This window comes from Neodiprion virginianus, chromosome 5, assembly GCF_021901495.1.
Source record: "Neodiprion virginianus isolate iyNeoVirg1 chromosome 5, iyNeoVirg1.1, whole genome shotgun sequence".
NCBI lineage: Eukaryota > Metazoa > Arthropoda > Insecta > Hymenoptera > Diprionidae > Neodiprion > Neodiprion virginianus.
Genome location: NC_060881.1, coordinates 16,606,325 through 16,626,477, shown reverse-complemented (window position 1 = coordinate 16,626,477; position 20,153 = coordinate 16,606,325). Strand labels below are relative to the sequence as shown.

Here is a 20,153-nt window from a genome sequence, read left to right as displayed (position 1 = left end):
AAGACTGTTTTTACAATAATGTTGGTTGGCGCAGCAACCTTATTCTTTTTAAAGACATAAGAGGTTTATAAACGTCTTTTATCTATGCCGACTACTAGATCATTAAAGAGGGGGCAAAACGGGTGATTTCACCCTTTGTAACAGTATTATTACACAATTGTATCCTATGGGTAATATTGTTATTAGGGGTTACCGGGAAAGTGCTAAAATAGTATCGACTTTGTCGGAAATACATATTCTCAAATTCGAAATTCCTAACAATCAACACGAGCACAGCCATAAATGTATAATAAAGTGGACAGATATGAGTAATTATAATCTGGGCCACTTGATAATCAAGTTCTGTACAATCTTGTGTTTGGGGCTCAGTGGACAGAGTCGCAATCTAGCCAGGTAATATGCGTAGAAGTTGAAAAAAGAAGCTTGATCATCTTAAGTTTTTTAAAGTTACTTTTGTGATAATGATTGCCTAAAGTTCGTCGGGGGTTGTTACAGCATGGACTCGAACATTAGTAACAATCGAGTCTTACCTAATTTCCAAAAATATTTACAATTAGTATTTTTGTGTAGAAAGGTCTGAGTTTTCCGCTGCAAATAAACTGCATTTTTAAAAAACCACGGAAATCTAACGTCAGTTAAGAAATTATTTTTATATGTCAGCTGCGTCTTCCTTCGAAATGAAGATATAAGCGTTGACTGAACATACATATATATTATTATAATATCTTCACTTAACAGTACAAGTCAAGTATTAAACATATGTACAGAAATTACACAAAGTATATATCTATAGGAATTATACATATTTCCATCCTTTGATCAACTTCTTCGACTATATCTCCAATCCTTTTTATCAAGAAAAGGTTTCTAACTCTGTTAACGGTAATCCAGGTGCATATGATTATTGTGTATCTATTTGGATAACATTATGTTTGTCGATCCGATGGAGTTAGATTGACATTGCGGAATATGGCCCAAATGAATTAGCGTAGTTGAAAAGTATACGGCGTCCGGGCAGGAGTTATGTGAAAATTTCATTCTATTTACTTACCGATCGCTTACCGGATTGAGTTGCGCATGTAGGGCAGGACGCCAAAGGACGCAGAGGACGCTGCTTGGCGATGAATTTATGTCGGCCATTTTCGATTACGAAAAGCCCTATAAAACGTATCCTTGGCATAAAGCTGGCACTCTTTACGTATCTTCAGTCAAAAGATATCATATACATGCATAGCTGGCCAACATAACCTCATTTTATTGCAACCTGTCGTATACCTCTTTCCGTGCATGTGTCGAACAAATATTTATTGGAACATTTTTTAAAGTTATTTTTTAATTACTAAACTGTTGTATTTACTGTCGCAAAAATTATAGATAATTTGATTTTACGCTAGCAAGATCCTAGAACATTGGCGCCATCTACGCCGAGTTTGACGAATATGGACCCTCATTCTTCAAGATGTTCTGAACCCTCGGGATTTATGATCTATCATAGTTACGCGGTCTGCTTTTATTTTAACGAATTTTTCTTAATATTCTGCAAACTTACGTGACGTTATGTGGTCTAAGGATAGATCCAAAACCATACGTTTTCCTAGAAGACGAAGAAATATCCAAAAATTACTTATCACATTACACAGATAGAGCTTTTTGAACCAACCAGGAATTGATGATTATTAAAAATTTTGCGGGTTCGTATACAGGTTATCACAATAATCAGCTCGACCCGTTATAAGCTGTTTGCCTCAGTACCATTTTTCTGTAAATTTTCCGCTGACGATATGATGGAAATTGATATAAAAATAACACGCATACAGGTTCTGATTTTGACAAGTGTTTAACAACAACGCGTTTCATTACAGTCTGTATGTTATAAATCGCGCAACTTGAGACTTTTAATTAGGCATTGCCTGCTATAACTAACGTCATGGTTACACATTCTGAGAACTGAAATGAAATATGTGGAAAATTTTGCGGTTTGATTAAAAACAAAAAAAAAGAAACACACCGTAATTCAACCAGACAATAAAATCGACACTGAAGCAACACAAGGGGGAAAGTCTGCAGCAATTGCTGCACCTGATTCCAATTTTTTGCAAATTTTGCTTATAACGTCATTTATATTATATTAACAACCTTCTTTCTCATCGAACGTTGTAGATATTCACATACTTGTTTTATTACATTCAAAACGAGTGCATTCTTCTGTACGAATCCTATCAACACAGTTTACAACGGTACGCAGGCATATTCTGAATTTGCAATTGAGCAATGGAAAAATGAAAATATCACTTTTTATTGAATTACCCGCCAATAAAGTGAGAAATAATTGCCATTAATTTTACAAATTCATTAATTCTCACACAAATTTGTAACGTTGACTTTTTATGTAATTACTCTGTAAGTGAACACTCACATTAATATAATATTATATTAACCATATCACTCGAGCTTCAATTTTGGTTTAGGCACAACTATAAAGCTCATCTCACTTGATAAATTGATTTATATTATTATCGATCGACACTGTTCACCACTATATAGTTTTTACTTTATTTTTTTAAATTCTTGTATGTTGAAGTTTTTATCATTCACGAAAGTCAATCCAAACCTTCTTTACTTTCTAATACAACATTCAGAGGATTGATATGCCATTTCAATCGTGGACGTGCAAACACAATCGCTATAGCAACATCGATTCAAAGCCGAGAAGAAAAAAAACGATGAAATTGCGTCAAAATACATGTATTCAATAAATGTAATGCATCAGTTATAATTTTTTTTTACATACAAAATGATGACCCTCGGGCTCAACGTTTTTTAAATTGGTGTGTGAAGAATTACGACGTCACATAACGTGGGCGATAACATTTGAAAAATATATAGATCATTTGCAATTAACTGTCTTTGAGATACGAATTTTCAAATGAATTCTTCTGACAGTATTGGATCTATCAACCGTCGTAATTTTTACATACCGCAATTGAAAATCATGCAAGAACCTCATCTGCCGGTCCTGTCTTCAAAACCTATACATCTATGATAAGGGGTTAATGAAAATGTCAAACAACGCTGCTATCTTAAGGCTTGTACGCAGATCTAAATAGAAACTGAATCTGGTATGCAAAAATCATTCACTAGATTATAAATATACATAGTTAATAAAAAAATAATAATTGATATAACTCAAATAGATACTATACCTAAAAAATGCTCAGATAAAGGTTTGGTAATACAGAAAAGCAAACACTACCTTCAATATAGATAATATGACAAACGTGAAAGTGTTTCGTCTAAATAACGAAAAAATGAGAGAAGGAAAGAAAAATGATATAATCATGATTTATAAATAACGATACGGCGCGCGGCGGTGTGTAAGGCCACAATACGATAATGCAACGATTGCTAGAGAAATATACATTATACCAAATATCTGATAACCGCAATATGGGATAGAAAATCGCTAGATGCAAGATACGAAATCAAAAAACATGAAAAGAAATGACTGATAAAGTGAAATATGCGTACTCTAAGAATCTGTTGTGTTGTAAAATTATTCGAATTTCGAACACTGCGCAGCAACCTAATAGTAGTAGGAAAAGTAGTAGCAATAATAATATTAATAATATCAATAATAATAATAATAATAATAATAATAATAATAATAATAATAGTTATAATATTAATGATTATTGTCAATTCGCTGCCCTCGTAGTATTATGACTTAGACTCGGAGGGTTTCGCTGCTTCTTCAGCCGCGGGGCTTTTGCCGCTCGTCGTTGTCGTTTTCGTCGTAGTCGTTGTCGTAGTCTTGGTTTTTCGTCTCGGCGGGACTGGAACTTCGCCGACAGGCGGTGTGTCCGGTATCGAAGCATCCACCTCGAGGGATTCCGACGGTTTCACGACCTTCTTCACCACCTTTACCGTCTTTTTCGGTTTCTCAGTTGCAGCGCTTGAAGTTTCTGCACCATCATCAGTTTCCTCCTTCGGTTTCTTCACAATCTTCTTTACCACCTTCTTGACTACCTTCTTTCCCACAGTTTCGCTGTCCGCCGCTCCTTCGGCGCCTTCAACATCCGCAGGCGCCTTCTTGACAACTTTTTTCACCACCTTCTTAACCGATTTCAGCGGCTGATCCTCCAGGCTTTCCACACCACCAATTGGTGGACTGTTTGGGGGCGTGGCTTCGGTCACAATCGGTGTTGTCGGGATCCTCGAGTCCTTTGTTCTGATCGGTCGAACAGGAACCGTTGTGCCTGGCGAATCGGGTGGTGTGAGTGAGGCGGATTTCGAAGACTCTTCTCCGGAGATCTCAGCCTCCTGCGGAGCAACAGCAACGGGTTCGATTTTTACTGGTGCAGGGATTTCCGGTTCTGGTATATCAGCAGGAATTTCCGGTTCAGGTATCTGAGCAGGAATTTCCAGAGGAGTTATCGCAGAGCCGACGCCATTACGAAACGAATTTCCCGCCGCCTTCGACTCTTCAGCGGCTTTTGCTTCCGCTACAGTTTCCGATACAGCAGTCGCCGTTTCGAGCACCGGTGCAACTACAGATGAAATCGCCTCTTCGGTTACCGGCCTCTGATCTTCCGACACCGATTCCTTCGGTTCGGATTGCAGCACGGACTCCGCGACTTGAATCGGAACTGAGCTGCTGTCTAAAATAAGTTCAGTCAGCTCACTCGTGGCGCTTTCCGTACCGAGTTCAGTTCCAGATATTAAACTTGTACCCGAAACGGCTAATGCGGCGGATGGTTTTGCTTTCGATTCAGTTGTTTCTGCCTCCAAGACCGCTGACGACTCTTTTACAACGCTTTTCGGCACTTCAAAAGTGCTGACAAATTCCTCGAGCTTCGTCTCACTGACAGGATCAGTTTCTTCCTTTGCATGTAGTGAAATTGGAGAAGGTTTAGGGGATTCACTGGTAGCTGTTTCTGGATCTGATGGTGGTACCGGTTCAATATTTGCAAATGGCTCAACTTCCGATGCAGCTGAAGAAGATACTTGACCAGCCATTATTTTTTCTGCAGGTGACTGGCCTTCGGAGAAAATTGAAGAAGGTTGAATCAGGATTTCACTGGTAGCTGTTTCTGGCTTCGATAATACCGGTTCAATATTTTCAGGTGGCTCAACTTTTGGTAAAGCCGGAGAAGTTTGAAGAGCTTCAACCGTTTTTTTTGTTAGTGGTTCCGTTTCTGTACTTTCGGGTAACGGGACTTTGGTTGAAACTGGAGATGACTGAACCGCTTGAGTAGTGACTTTAAGTTCTTCGGCAGCAAATTCCGTTGGGATTTTTTCTTCCGGTGGGGATTTTACCACGACAGATTTTGCCTCGAGGTCGGGTTCAACGGATTTTGGTTCTTCTGGGAGTTTTGGCTCGTCTCGTACGGTTAAGGGTTCAACGATGGGCTCGCTTTTCAAAAATTCAATTACGTCGTTGCTATGAAGCGTCGCTACTGATTCTCCGGATGGAATAGAAGGGGAAGAGACGTCCGGTGTTGTGCAAACTGTGTATTTGTACAAAACAGACAGGCAATGAGTGCAATAAAAGTGTGCTGATAGAGTACTGATATTTTGTATGCAGAAATAGATGTATGTAAATGTATGCACGTGGAGGAAAGAAATGGTTGTACTATTATGTCTACTATTGTTAATTCACTACGCGTAGCGCCTGGACAGGAAATTACGAAACTTGCCCAACTGAGTGACTGACTGCGCACACGCAAAATAATTGAAATCCATTGATCGGCAAAATCGTACTGCAGCCATATTTCCATCTGCAAGGAAGGGGAGCTAATTTACTCGGTACGAGAAATGAGCTGTTAAATCTACCGAGTCAAGTCAGGAATTGAAATTATGTCATTATAACGAGTAATCGGTAAACAATAAAAGTTTGAAAGGCCTTCCCGAATCAATACATAAACTATTTTAGATCTGCTTAAGCTCAAACCGATCTAAAAGTCTAGTTAACCTTCGTAAGGCGCGTTTGAAAGTTGAAACTTGAGGTGGCCAGCTTATATGAAGAATTCTCGGTACAGCACCCAAGCAATAGCAGTGAATTTAACAGATTGAAAAACTAGATCTATATTTTTAACCCTCCGAATACATACAGGGTGTATCAGACGCTATCCTGAAGTTTTACTATTCTAGAATACAAATCTACATTTTTAGTCAAATATATTGAAAAATTAGTTAATGGAACATTAAATTTGACTGTTTAGTTGACTAATTTTTTTCAGTTAAATAAGGTAATAACATTCTTTTATTGTTGGACCTACGGAAAATTATTGCAATGGTAACAAAAAAAAAAAATACCTTGACGGAAAAAAAACCTCAACTTGGAGGTGAATTTGTACCGCTAACATAGATAATGCTGAATCCCCATAAGAAAAAAGTTGAGCGTACGAATTCACCCCAAAGTTGATGGTTTTATCTGTAATGGTATAGTAAAAGTGACCACAGATTAAATAAGAAGAGTGACCCGTACTGGATTTTCGAATTACAGTTGAAAAACTAATTTTCGTGTTATACCCAGGATTATATTTCTCGGTTGTCGTGAAAAATGAAAATAATTAGAATGTATAGTAAGAGTAACTAGAATTTTTTTTCTCCGTGCGCATAATTTTAAATGTTCCATTCCATTTCTGCACACAAAATGTTCATTAGTAGTAAGTGCTATTTTCGATCTACGTGTCGGAAAAATTTAAACAATACATTATGCAAATATGTGTATGTAGAAATTTTCTATGTGAATATGTAACATCATCCGTTATGATAACACGATAACTCCGTGTATGCACTAAAATTGACTCTAAACTCAATCGGTAAATATCGGACGAATGAATGAGTTTTTATTGAAAATACTAAATTGGTAATAGAATAGCTTCTCAAAAATAGATACATGCACAGTAAAGGTTTGATAACATCATACTCTGAAGCAAAGAACATTTTCTTTGAAATCTCGAGGGTGTTTCTATGTCGACTACATTTTCTACTTTTTTTTTAATAAAAAGCTACTACACAAAGTGTAGAAATGTCAGAGTTAGTAGACATTATGCCAAATAAGTCTGTTCATGTTGCGAGTGCAATGAAACTTTATTATAAAGCACATTCAGCCAGAAACCCTATAATAAGATTTAAATAGTGTGAAGGCGTTGTTTAGTTTTGGACTAGGTCTGGTGGCCAAACACGTGATTCTGTGTTAAATCTCAGTTACTTTACTGAAAGACTGGAAGAGTAAAAATGAAAACATTGTTCAAGACCAAAAACACCATAAAATTAGAAAATAATGATGGTTCCCAAATGTTTCGTTACGTTGATAGTTTTCGAAATTATACGCTCCACGGATTAGTGGGAAGGACATAACACTCTGCAATCAAACTTGTCGCCGGTTTTGAGGTAACGTAAGAATACTTGTCTGAATGCGGTTCGAGCGCCTCTGACGGGAAAAAGAGAAATTTTCACTATGAAAGGTGAAAAAAAAGGGCGGCTATCGTAACCTATTAACCGTGCTATAAACATGCACCGTAAACTCGTGAAATACGTTTTTGACGCGAGTCAAAACTGAGTGATTGCTTTTCCAACCTCAATCGACATTGATTCCGAAGAAAAGGTGGCAAACGGCGAATCGTAAGATCAGGGGGGAAGAGAGGAGAGCGCTTACCGGCTTACACCGCAAGAGGCGCTTAAATCGCATCTTGACAATTCCTCTTACGTTGCCTCTAAAACTGGACCAACTTATGAGCCGAGCGCTGTTTGAGTGTTGTCTCTTTCCTACTACTCCGTGACATGCTCACAGAATGTTTTCTCACGTTTTATTAGAAAAACTGGCAGTATACAGGGTGAGGAACCACCTACATAATTCGCAACGGATAGCAAAAAAAAAAAAAATTACCAAGGTCAAGTTTTGTGTAATTTTTAACAAGAAACTCAACGATGACAATGGATTTAACTTTGAGGCACAATTCAAGGTCATTTCAAGGTCAACTCAATTTTTTTTTAAATGGAAACCCCTATTATTGACCTCAGAATGGGAACCCCTAGGGGTCATTTAGATCCATAGCAGAGGTACATACCTGCACATAAAATTGTACGATCTTTCTAATTCTAGAATTAAAATGTTTTCCAATAAAAAATAAAACAAGTGGACCTTGAAATGACTATTGTGTCTCAAAGTCGAATCCAAGGTCATCATTGAGTTCCTTGTTGAAAATTACACAAGACTTGATCTCGGTCATTTTTCATACATTTTCTTCACCCTGTATATAATACACCTAATTGTAAAGAATGTTGGAAAAAAACTAGCCGAGTTGTTGGAGAATTTCTTACAGTCCTCAATTCGTCTTTCTAAATACAAGTGCAGGTCATTTAATCCGTGTAGTCCAAATACGCATGTAATTAGTATTCACTTCTTTATTAATTTCTTAAACTATCACAAATTGCAAAGAAATTTCCTGTGTTATTCTGACGTTACCAAACCACATCTGTGTATGCATCAGAGTCAGTATCTATGGGAATACAGTTTTTGCAATAGAAATATAAAATTGTGGTCCGGATCGACAATCAGCATTAAAAGCAGTATGTTAGCAGAATTTCTCAAACCTACATAGCTGAATTGCAGCTGTATTGTATACTTTGAAAATTGTTAATCAAGCGATCTATGCATGAATAATTGATGGTTATTAAAGAAAAACATTCCTATGACCATAGATATATCCACATTCCGCATGTAGTCTCATGCTATAACTATCGAGCTGTTATTCGCTATGTGGCATTGAATAAATATCATCTGGATGACCACAATAATTTTCTGTAATTATTATTGCCATAAACTTGAGGAAGGCCAGTATTTCATCATCAAGTATTTCTGGTTTTCGACACTTAGTCAGATTATTGAGCACTCTACCATCGATTCTTTGTTTTATCTACTTTTCTCAATCAATTCTTGGCGGCGGACGATAAACTATAAGTTTGTTCAATTTGTTGCCAGATTGAAAAAATGTCAAATCTAGAGCCAGGACTCGTTGGCTCCTTGCCTCAAATTACTGCCAATCACTAATTTTTTCCAATACACACAGCGAATAATCAGCAATTAGTACATTAATGGACAGTCTTTCCAATTCTGAAAGCCTGTTCAATAACAATAAAGGATCCCTTGAAAGGACCACCAATTCAAGGGTTCAAAATCTGAACCTTTGACCCATTGCAGTGATTTTTTTAACTATAATATGAATAGGTTAATACATGTAGAGTATTGTAGAGTGAGCCAAAACGTTAGTGTTGAATTTAAGGTCTTCTGCATCTAAGGATAGTTTCAATGTATACGGGATTTTTTTTTTTTTTTGATAACTAATACTTTATCGAAGAACTTATCCCAGTTAGAAGCAGAAGTACCCGAACCCTGTAAAAACTTTTTTTGGTCATAGAACAGAAGTGTAAACAGGTTTAATGATAATAGCAGTGCTGGTAGCAGTCAATCAAGACGTCGCAGCCACTCAATAACAAATTTTGCATTGACGGCCATTGAATTACACTGGTCAGAAAATTGGGTTTTTATTGGTACCTGGGGTACAAATCGTATTTTCTGGGTGTTTACGTCTATAAGAACGGAATAAAGAGTAGTAACTATTTTTTCCATAAGTCATAAAAGTTGACAATTATGCTGTTACATACAAGCTATAAAAAAAATGTATTACTATAGTCTTGAATCTTTCTAACCGTATAGATGCATATCAAAAAGATGACTTTTAATACCGACCAACTTCATCGACATATGGACATTCAAGTAAATCATGCATAGATTAACCTGCCATTCAAGAATAAAACTCTGTGTTTGTGATGGCTGATTTTATTCGCCACACTGCTAACTTTTTTTCAACTTTTCGAATTATATACAATGCTTTGTTGATGACAACCGAAATATATTTTCGCTAATTTTTTTCCAGAATGATATCCAAGTACAAATGGAAGTAGTTTGAAATGAATCAGTCTTGAAGCTGCGAATATTTAATTTGAAAAAAAAAAAATAAGTTATTCTTTTACCCACTGATGAAAAATCCGGCAATTGACTAAAACTTAAATATCATTTTCTTTCGATACTAACAGAAGGGTTCACAAATCTGATGATGGGCTATTCCGCGTCAACCGGATCAGTCATCTCTCAGATATTTTTTTAATTTGGCATGTGGATTGTGTGGGAGGAGTTAGATTTTTGTGCCAAAGCGCGAATCTCATAATGCAAAATTCGATTTTTTATTAACAATAACAAATTAGACTCCGATATTTTTCAAAAATTCATAACTTTGGCAAAAAATTAGATACAGTATATTTTTTTTTTCAAATTACGAATTTAAAAAAAAAATACGAAATGTTAAAAAAAAGTTGTTATCAATTGTTTATGTAACTTAATTTAACTTAATATTTAATTTAATTTTTCAAAGATTTTTAAAACAGTGACTGACACGATCAAAAAATTTTTTTAATATTCTGACATGTTCCTTGAACTGTACTACAACCTGTGAATTAATTCCAGAGGGGTGTTTTTCTTCGTATTCGAGTAAAAAATCATTAAAGGTGTCGATGCGCATGAAATTGCGGCGCGCCGAGTCTCTACGTAACGGCGGGCGGCCGGTTGTCGTCCACCGCTACCCCGCGGTGGCGTCGCAGCGTTATTTTAGAGTCATTTTCACGATGTAGGACATGATTGAAGGATCTGAAAAAAATACTGTACCTTCACAAGGTCTGCTCAAAGCGATAAGTGAAGTTTCAAGAATGTGTTTTTATTTTAAAATGAGTAGCAAATTATGTAATTATTATCATTTATGTGCACTCTAATGGTGTGTAACCGTTATTTTGAATCTCTGTAATAAAAAAACGGTGAAAAACACATTCTTGAAACTTCACTTATCGCTTTGAGCAGGCCTTGTGAAGGTACAGTATTTTTTTCAGATTCTTCAATCATGTCCTACATCGTGAAAATGACTAAAATAACGCTGCGACGCCACCGCGGGGTAGCGGTAGACGGTAACCGGCCGCCCGCCATTACGTAGAGACTCGGCGCGCCGCAATTTCATGCGCATCGACACCTTTAATGATTTTTAACTCGAAAACGAAGAAAAACACCCCTCTGGAATTAATTCACAGGTTGTAGTACAGTTCAAGGAACGTGTCAGAATTTTAAAAAAAATTTTTGATTGTGTCAGTCACTGTTTTAAAAATCTTTGAAAAATTAATTGTTAAATAAGCAATTGATAACAACTTTTTTTTAACATTTCGTATTTTTTTTTAAATTCTATGGAGCTTTCCGCGTAATTTGAAAAAAAAAATATACTGTATCTAATTTTTTGCCAAAGTTATGAATTTTTGAAAAATATGGGAGTCTAATTTGTTATTGTTAATAAAAAATCGAATTTTGCATTATGAGATTCGCGCTTTGGCACAAAAATCCAACTCCTCCCACACAATCCACATGCCAAATTAAAAAAATATCTGAGAGATGACTGATCCGGTTGACGTGGAATAGCCCTGATTCATTTTTTATATCCAGAAATGACCTTGCAGAGGTTGATTCTAAGATGCAGTTCACAGGACTGTGAAAACAAATATTTTGTTTCCCATCAACTTTACCACTTAGTATAGGTTAACTTTAATGTTAATTGCAATTAAAAACTGACTTTTTAACGATTTTTGATTTCAAAATCAGTGGCAATGTTAAATTACGTGGCTGATGAATTTCACTTTGATTGCTTTACATAAAGACATTAGAATGTTTAAATTTAAGGGAAAACTTGACGATGTTCTTAACAATAAACCCTACGACAGTCGAATTTTTAAGCAGCATCAAAATTGAAAATGGCTGGAACGATAAGAGAAAAAGTGACTCGCTACCAGCCCTGCGATTCTCCAAATTTGGGGCCAATTAGAATACGAGTGTCTGGTGTGAGTCGTGAGTGTCTGGTCTTCTTTAAATATTTACCCCATCAAAGCAAAACGACAATACAAGACGCAGCAGTGCATGGCGGCGCGGCCTGTTAGTTGCTCTCCTCTGCTCCTGTGTCAAACACTCAAGTTATTATAAAAGTAATATCATAAATACCAAACAATGGCGGATATCACATCACTTATTGTTAGTATTATATTCGGTAGTATTGTACTTAAATATACGGAGACGTTCCAAACCATTTCGACTTGGCCGTGAAGCTTTATACGATTTTCGATTTCATTTATCAGTGGCTTTTCGTTTCTTGTCAAACGCTGCTTGGACAAGAAAATTATAGCATTTTCCGTTGAGTGTACTCAGAAAATGTTGTATCCTAAATTTCAGGAAACCGGTCTCATCGATTTGGTTAAAAATCGGGAGAGAAATTAAGTATTGGGTGAAGATAATTCATGAAATTTTCCGAGCTTCTACAGTTTCTATCTTTTCAACCACTATACCGTGTAACTTAAATTTGAACTTTTTGCAAAGAAATTACTGTATAAATTTCATCAAAGTCATTGTTGAAATGATCTGGAACTTGAGGTATTAACATTCTACCAGAAGAACCAACCAAAATCCCAAAAATGGACCAATTGCAGCTGCTTGCGTGTTTTTGCCTTTGCGTCATGAGAATAGACGCGAATTGTCAGGAAATTATACTGTCATTCAACACACAACCAGGCCACAAACAAGCGGTTGCAATTTCTGATATATCTGTAGGAAAACACGCCGTGCATTCTCCATGTCAGCATGAAAGACCAACCAGAATAAACAATAAAAAAACTTTTCCACGAAACATTATGCGATAAGCTTGTGAAACGCAGGAAAAACTAGAAAATAAATAGTCAGGATAATAAACAAGTTGTATATAAAAGAAAAAAAAACCTTGTTACTAATTATATAGCTTATGAGAATACTTGAGCACAATCCGATTTTCGCTATCATTTTATACCTGCAGGTATGGTTTTCTGGTAATCATTCATCCCTATAAAATGTAAATACCGTTTAAAGAGAGCAGAAGCAAGCTCTACTGGCTTGCCGAAAATACAGCAAACGATATTTCACACTTTTCGTCCCTGCCGAATAACAAGATCGCTACAAAATTTCGGAAACGACAGAATTTTAAATAGTCTGTACAAACGAAATTGCGATCGGGGCCAATCTGGAATCCTCTTAAATCCGCATTGAACAAAAATGAGTGATTTATCGTAACGAACTGAATCTTGACGCGTTTTTTAGGATTGCATCATCATTCATTATGAATTCTCCTTTCATGAATCTGTAACACTCTAATTGGACTTACCGGCTATTGAACTTGATGTAGCTGCCAGAGGCGAGGATGGAACAACAGGAGAACTGATTTCAACATTTTGTGTCTCCTAAAACAGTAGAAAAATGAATCAGGCCAAGCTTGGTGAGTTTTGTTCACTCGATGACATTTATCACTGCGTTTTTTCAAAAGCTCCAAAACCGCATCCAAATTTCCTTCAACCTTTCATTTTCATTCTATCCGGTTAAAACTTGTCCGAAATTCCTGTATTTTTCAGAATTTCATCTTTCATAGCCACTGTATATTTGGACAGCTTCAACCGCATTCAAAAACTTTTGCATAGGCACATTTTTCGACATACTTTTATGAAATTTTAATTTGCAACGTCAAAGAATGTTATAAAAGTAATGATGAATGTTCTCTGATGTGTAATAGAAATGATTCTGAGAAGATCCAAACACTTGAAGCTAGGATGTCAACAATTTGAGAAAAGGCTTTACAATTAAGATGTTCAAAGTGATTGAACTCTAGTGTTTTTTTTTTCATCCACTGACCTGATGTTCCCAAAGTGTCGAAAGAAAATTTACGTTATAATACAGTTGTGAAGTGAAAATGTAATTATTGCTAAATATCTGTTATATCGTATTTCCACGAAATTTATTATTATCTCCTCTAGAGATGACTATTTGTAAAATTTCATTCAGGCGATCTCTGAAAATATTTGAGCCGAACAAAATAAGCCCAAAAGCATCAGAATCTGATAAAAACACTAGAGTTCAATAATTTTAACCATACTAATCATGACACCTTTCTGAAGTTGTCGATATCTTATCTTGTCATTCGAATTTGCTCAAATTCATTCCTATGACATAGTAAGAACGGTCTCTTATCCGTGCTCACCAGCATTAGCGTAAATAACATTTCAAGATTATTCAAGCGAGTTTTTCTCTTTTCCTAACTTTTAGGGTTATGAAAATGCTGGAATACTCGATAATAAGCCACAATAATTATATTTCTGGCAAGTGCGCATAGAATAGGGATTTCTTGACGAGTGTAAAGTCCCTACATGCGCATATGGGCTATTCCGCGTCAACCGGATCAGTCATCTCTCAGATATTTTTTTAATTTGGCATGTGGATTGTGTAGGGGGAGTTAGATTTTTGTGCCAAAGCGCGAATCTCATAATGCAAAATTCGATTTTTAATTAACAATAACAAATTAGACTCCCATTTTTTTCAAAAATTCATAACTTTGGCAAAAAATTAAATGCAATATATTTTTTTTTTTCAAATTACGCGGAAAGCTCCATAGAATTTAAAAAAAAATACGAAATAGTAAAAAAAAGTTGTTATCAATTGTTTATTTAACAATTAATTTTTCAAAGATTTTTAAAACAGTGACTGACACGATCAAAAAATTTTTTTAAAATTTTGACATGTTCCTTGAACTTTACTACAACCTGTGAATTAATTCCAGAGGGGTGTTTTTTTTCGTTTTCGAGTAAAAAATCATTAAAGGTGTCGATGCGCATGAAATTGCGGCGCGCCGAGTCTCTACGTAATGGCGGGCGGCCGGTTGCCGTCCACCGCTACCCCGCGGTGGCGTCGCAGCGTTATTTTAGAGTCATTTTCACGATGTAGGACATGATTGAAGAATCTGAAAAAAATACTGTACCTTCACAAGGCCTGCTCAAAGCGATAAGTCAAGTTTCAGGAATGTGTTTTTCACCGTTTTTTTATTACAGAGATTCAAAATAACGGTTACACACCATTAGAGTGCACATAAATGATAATAATTACATAATTTGCTACTCATTTTAAAATAAAAACACATTCTTGAAACTTCACTTATCGCTTTGAGCAGGCCTTGTGAAGGTACGGTATTTTTTTCAGATTCTTCAATCATGTCCTACATCGTGAAAATGACTCTAAAATAACGCTGCGACGCCACCGCGGGGTAGCGGTGGACGGCAACCGGCCGCCCGCCGTTACGTAGAGACTCGGCGCGCCGCAATTTCATGCGCATCGACCCCTTTAATGATTTTTTACTCGAAAACGAAAAAAAACACCCCTCTGGAATTAATTCACAGGTTGTAGTAAAGTTCAAGGAACATGTCAAAATTTTAAAAAAATTTTTTGATCGTGTCAGTCACTGTTTTAAAAATCTTTGAAAAATTAATTGTTAAATAAACAATTGATAACAACTTTTTTTTACTATTTCGTATTTTTTTTTAAATTCTATGGAGCTTTCCGCGTAATTTGAAAAAAAAAATATATTGCATTTAATTTTTTGCCAAAGTTATGAATTTTTGAAAAAAATGGGAGTCTAATTTGTTATTGTTAATAAAAAATCGAATTTTGCATTATGAGATTCGCGCTTTGGCACAAAAATCTAACTCCCCCTACACAATCCACATGCCAAATTAAAAAAATATCTGAGAGATGACTGATCCGGTTGACGCGGAATAGCCCATATGCCAGGAATCCTGTTTTCTGCGCTAGTCCTTGTAAAAAATGAGAATATTAACTAGTTTTTATAGTCACTAGTGCTTAAAAGTCAACTTTTAAAATCACTTTGATGTCAACTTTTAAGCACTAGTTCTCATAAAAACTAGAAAGTATTAGAAGATTAGTTGACGGAGGTGGCGCTGAAATGGAATTGCGATTTAGACAGTATGTTCACGGTTTGGCATAATGCAGTAATTAATATCCGCCGGCATACCATAGTGGGCGATGGCTGGTGTTCCTGAGGTTGACTTATAGTACTGAGAATCTTCTTCCAGATGTTGTCGAAGCTGTCACGCCCCATATAATCGATTTGACCCTGTTCCCAGCCTTGCCTTCTCATGTGTTCCTCAAGTGCCACTTGTTCGGCGCTCCTCGGTTCTCCCAAAGTCATCTTTGCCAATGCTCCGGCAATTCCAGCCTAGAGAAGATCACAAATGCAGACGTATTCTTAAATTAACAATCTTGCAGGAAAAATGGGAAATATGAATCCCCAAATGGTGGCTGAAGGGTATAAATACCAAAATGTCGATGTTACATTGTAGATTTTCGATTCAGATGGAGCATGCTCGTTAAAATTAAGCAGAATCATGGATGATTGGAAGTTCTCAATATTAAACCAAAACCATCGGTCATTGGTCTTTGGTCAGCCATTTTGGTCACTAATGTTCTCACAATTTGCTCCGAATCTGTTTATGAGACGGCATCATTTTCTACAAGATGGGAAATTTAGACTCAAGAAATGATTTCGATTTTCACGCTCATTTGCGTATACATAGACAGGAATATGATAATATAGTATTGATGTAAAGTGTTGAAAGAAATATATCAATTATAACTGTAACGTAAATTCGGTAGCATGTTGCACATACAATAATTTCTCACGAACAGCATGCTATAGTCAATTTCTTTCATGCAATTTATGATTCAAACTTAAAATATGATAGTTTATCGTACAAAATACACGTAGTAAGATTATTCGGATGTACCACGCGAGACTCCAACGTCTTCAGCTTTGTCAACAGTTTTCATTGACTACTAGTTCAGGACCAACTAAACTGATCAAAACTCTGCCAGTTACTGCTTTTTTTCAACAGAGATATCAATGAATTTTCGTGCTAAAAATACGCAAAATGCCTAATATCAACAGGTCGTTTCATCATACTAATTACAGTAAATGATACATTATACTTACGAAACATTAGATTGTTTTGTTTGGAAGCAAAATTCTTTTGCATTTTACCAAAAAAACCTTGTACATAGTATAAAAGTCATCTTTAAATCCTAGATTTGAAAGGTAGCTCTAAGAATCTCAAGTTTCTTCATTAAGATAACATGGTAGAGATGTCATTTTTTTAATTCTCACCACTCATTGTCCGCCGCGTTTAATGATATAAACTTTATCTTTAATTTTTTTACATAAAATTATTTGACTTTTGAGGCAAGGATGATAATAACTATAAATAACTAACAAAGACGATGATAACTTTCGAACTGTCCGATCGTGGGTTACGGATTGTGCTTAATACAAACTTTTGTAGAGAATGTAGTTATCGAAAAAATTAGACTGAGCGGTCTTCATATTCCGGAAGTGTCCTTTCGAAATTGAATTTCAGAGGTATCCTTCCTTAAAGATTCTTTTTCGCTAAGTACAAGATTGATCGGGTGAGAGCAAAAAATAAAAATTTCCTACTAAACGCAACCCCCTAACATGTAGGCATACGTAATAGAAAAACATTTTATATGACAATAATTACTTACGTCATCGACCGCTGGTTGCCCCTGATTGTCTACGGATTGTTCATAGTGCTGGGCTACATTGTGCGGAGGATCTGTACAAGGCTCATGATTAGAGGGAAATTCGGATTGGGAATGTGGAGTGGCATCGATAGATCGGATAGATTCAACTTCTCGTACAGAGTGAAAATCGTCAAGCCTATCATTTGTTTGCTCTTCCCTAATCGAGTCATTTTGCTCTTCAGGATCGTGCCTGAAATAATGATCTCCGTGCAACCGATCGTCGATATTTTCGCGGCTTGTTTGCTCTCTGAAATGCTCAGAATGTTCAGTCTGACTCTCCCGCCATATTTCATTGTTAACGGCTTCAAAATTTTTCGGTACTCTAAAATCCCCGGTATTATCAACAAATGTTTCCCTACATAAGTTAGGACTGTGATACGCCTCTGTCGATTGTTTTTGAACATGCTGATAATCATTCTCACTCTGCCAAGGATTATGGTAATTTTGATTCCGGTTCTCGTTCAGATTTTCGTCAAAGTCGCGATGTTGCGACGTTAAACTGTACGCGTCAAGGTTTACCGACGGAGTCGGTTGCTGGGGATTATCGACCGATAGTCTGTCGTGACGCTGAAGTTGCTGCGGAGGATTATCGAATGCGTAATTTTGAAATTGCTGGGAACTCTGACTGTCATTAAACTCGTGTGGACCGGTATTATAATACTGCAGAGTGTGATCTCTTTGATGATGATAGTCCAGATTTTCCGGCGGAGTGTAATTCGGTATATACTGTTCCCACGGGTCGTTGAATTCGGAAAAATCTGCGGGTTTCGCGATGTCGTCTTCATAGTTGTAATTGGATTTTCGTGACTCTGATCTGTACGAGTGACTTTGATTCGATTCGTTACGGATTGGATACCAAGGAACGGACGTGCTGGGCAAAGGAGGAGTGAATCTGTGCCAAATTGATGCCAATGTGCTCCTGGCCTACGCAAGCGTCATGTCATGCCAAAACAGAAAAAATACACACTCAGCTTGTTAGTCGTCCACTATAAAATGCAGTGTCCATTTTCGAGCAGTACTGTACCAGACTCTTCGTCGATCTATTGTATTCAAGTTCAATTGTGGCTGTGCGATTAATCGATCTATCGTATACTTCGATTAATCGATTGATCAGGAATTCCGGTTAATCGACTAAGCAAACGTCGCAATTAATCGTTTATTCTATTAACCGACCAATCGATCACTCACCCCCTCCCCCCGTCCGATTTATAGGTTAATTCGAGATTTTTTCGATTAATCGAATTATCGTCCCGTTCAATTTACAATTTTTTCAATTAACCGACTAATTGACCCTTTCAAACCATAGTTTTTGCAATTAATAGATGAATCGAAACTCTCGATTCAAGATTTTTCCGATTAAATGAATAATCGGCCCTCTAAATTAATCGTTTTATCGATTAACAGGTTACTCTGTCCGTTCAAATAGTCACCTTTTCCATTGGTCGATCAATCGGTCCCTTCAATTAATCATCTTCTAGATTGATCGATTAAACGTACCGTTCAATGAATTGTTTTAAAATTAATCGAAGTCTACAATCGATCGATCAATCGCGCAGACCTGGTTTTTGTCTTGTTAAAAAACCCAAGGAATTTTTCTGTCAGAAAATAAACCGAGAATCTAATAGCTTTTAAACAGAGGCTAATTGGAAGGTAAAGGCTATTATTAGGGTCCAGCTTCCATAAACAGCTTATAATGTCCAAACATATACCATAATATGGAATACTAACAATAAGTAATAGTTATACTACGTAACTAATTGACCTTATGGTTTTGCTTGGTCTGCCATGAAACTGTTTCAACCTTATACTACTGCGTAAAAACTACTGGAATCTCAAATTTTATGATAATATAAGTTCTTCCTTAGCGTTGAACATTCCAAAATTTATATCATTGGTGTCACAAACTTATAAGAAGTTCTGGTACATTACTTTGCACGTAAATCATGCACAAGTATATTTGTAACATAATGTCGAAGAGATAGAATAAGTATAAAAAACTTTATAGATTGTCTGGCAAATCTCTTACGATTAACTGTAATTGCCGCTTTGCGTTCTTGTGAGTATTTTTTATTTTTTTTTTTTTTAGTCTACGGCAGCATTACTTTACGTGATAAAACATGTAACAAAGAAGACAACAGTGCGAAACTATTTGTTCAATCGTCTAGTACAGAACTTTAATATTTTTACTAAAATTGTGTAAACTTGGAAAAATTTCACGTGTAATGAAAAATCCTACTAAAATTAATATTTTGATAAATTGGTGACATTAAAGTGATACATAGAGAAAAAAATTCAAGCAGGATACAAAAGTAAGAGTAAGAAAAAATTCATGCAACGCTGGGCGTGCAAAGAATATCGGCAAAATTCAGATAGTTAAAAAACCAGTTATGCTATAATTAACATAAAATATTTCGTATATTATATTTGACACACTTGTGCATTAATAATAAGAAATGAAAGACGCACACCTAAAAATAGACACTGGCAACGAACTAAAAAACGATTATCAGTATTGATTATCTAAATACTCATACTAAAAGCTGTATTGAAAAAAATAATACGATTTAGGAATTTATCATTGATTTTGTCACGCCATTGGAAA

At 36.1% G+C, this 20,153-nt stretch overlaps 1 protein-coding gene across 3 annotated transcripts in view; it reads right to left on the bottom strand.

The window, feature by feature from the left end:
- Nucleotides 1-2,280: 2,280 nt before the first annotated feature.
- Nucleotides 2,281-20,153, bottom strand: part of LOC124305699 (neurofilament heavy polypeptide) — a 41,031-nt gene continuing 23,158 nt past the window's right edge. Inside the window, exons 6-10 of one of the 3 annotated variants that reach the window (XR_006908418.1) lie at nucleotides 17,513-18,475; nucleotides 15,969-16,172; nucleotides 13,281-13,356; nucleotides 11,975-12,049; nucleotides 5,372-5,507 (exon numbers count right to left, since the gene is read on the bottom strand). Coding sequence is in view for 2 of the 3 variants with exons in the window: in XM_046765358.1 (XP_046621314.1) it covers nucleotides 3,718-5,507; nucleotides 13,281-13,356; nucleotides 15,969-16,172; nucleotides 17,513-18,475 (3,033 nt within the window). In the remaining variant the exon portion in view is untranslated. Of the gene's footprint in view, nucleotides 5,508-11,974; nucleotides 12,050-13,280; nucleotides 13,357-15,968; nucleotides 16,173-17,512; nucleotides 18,476-20,153 lie in introns of all 3 variants that reach the window. The other 2 variants (XM_046765358.1, XM_046765359.1) reach the window with 2 other exon arrangements.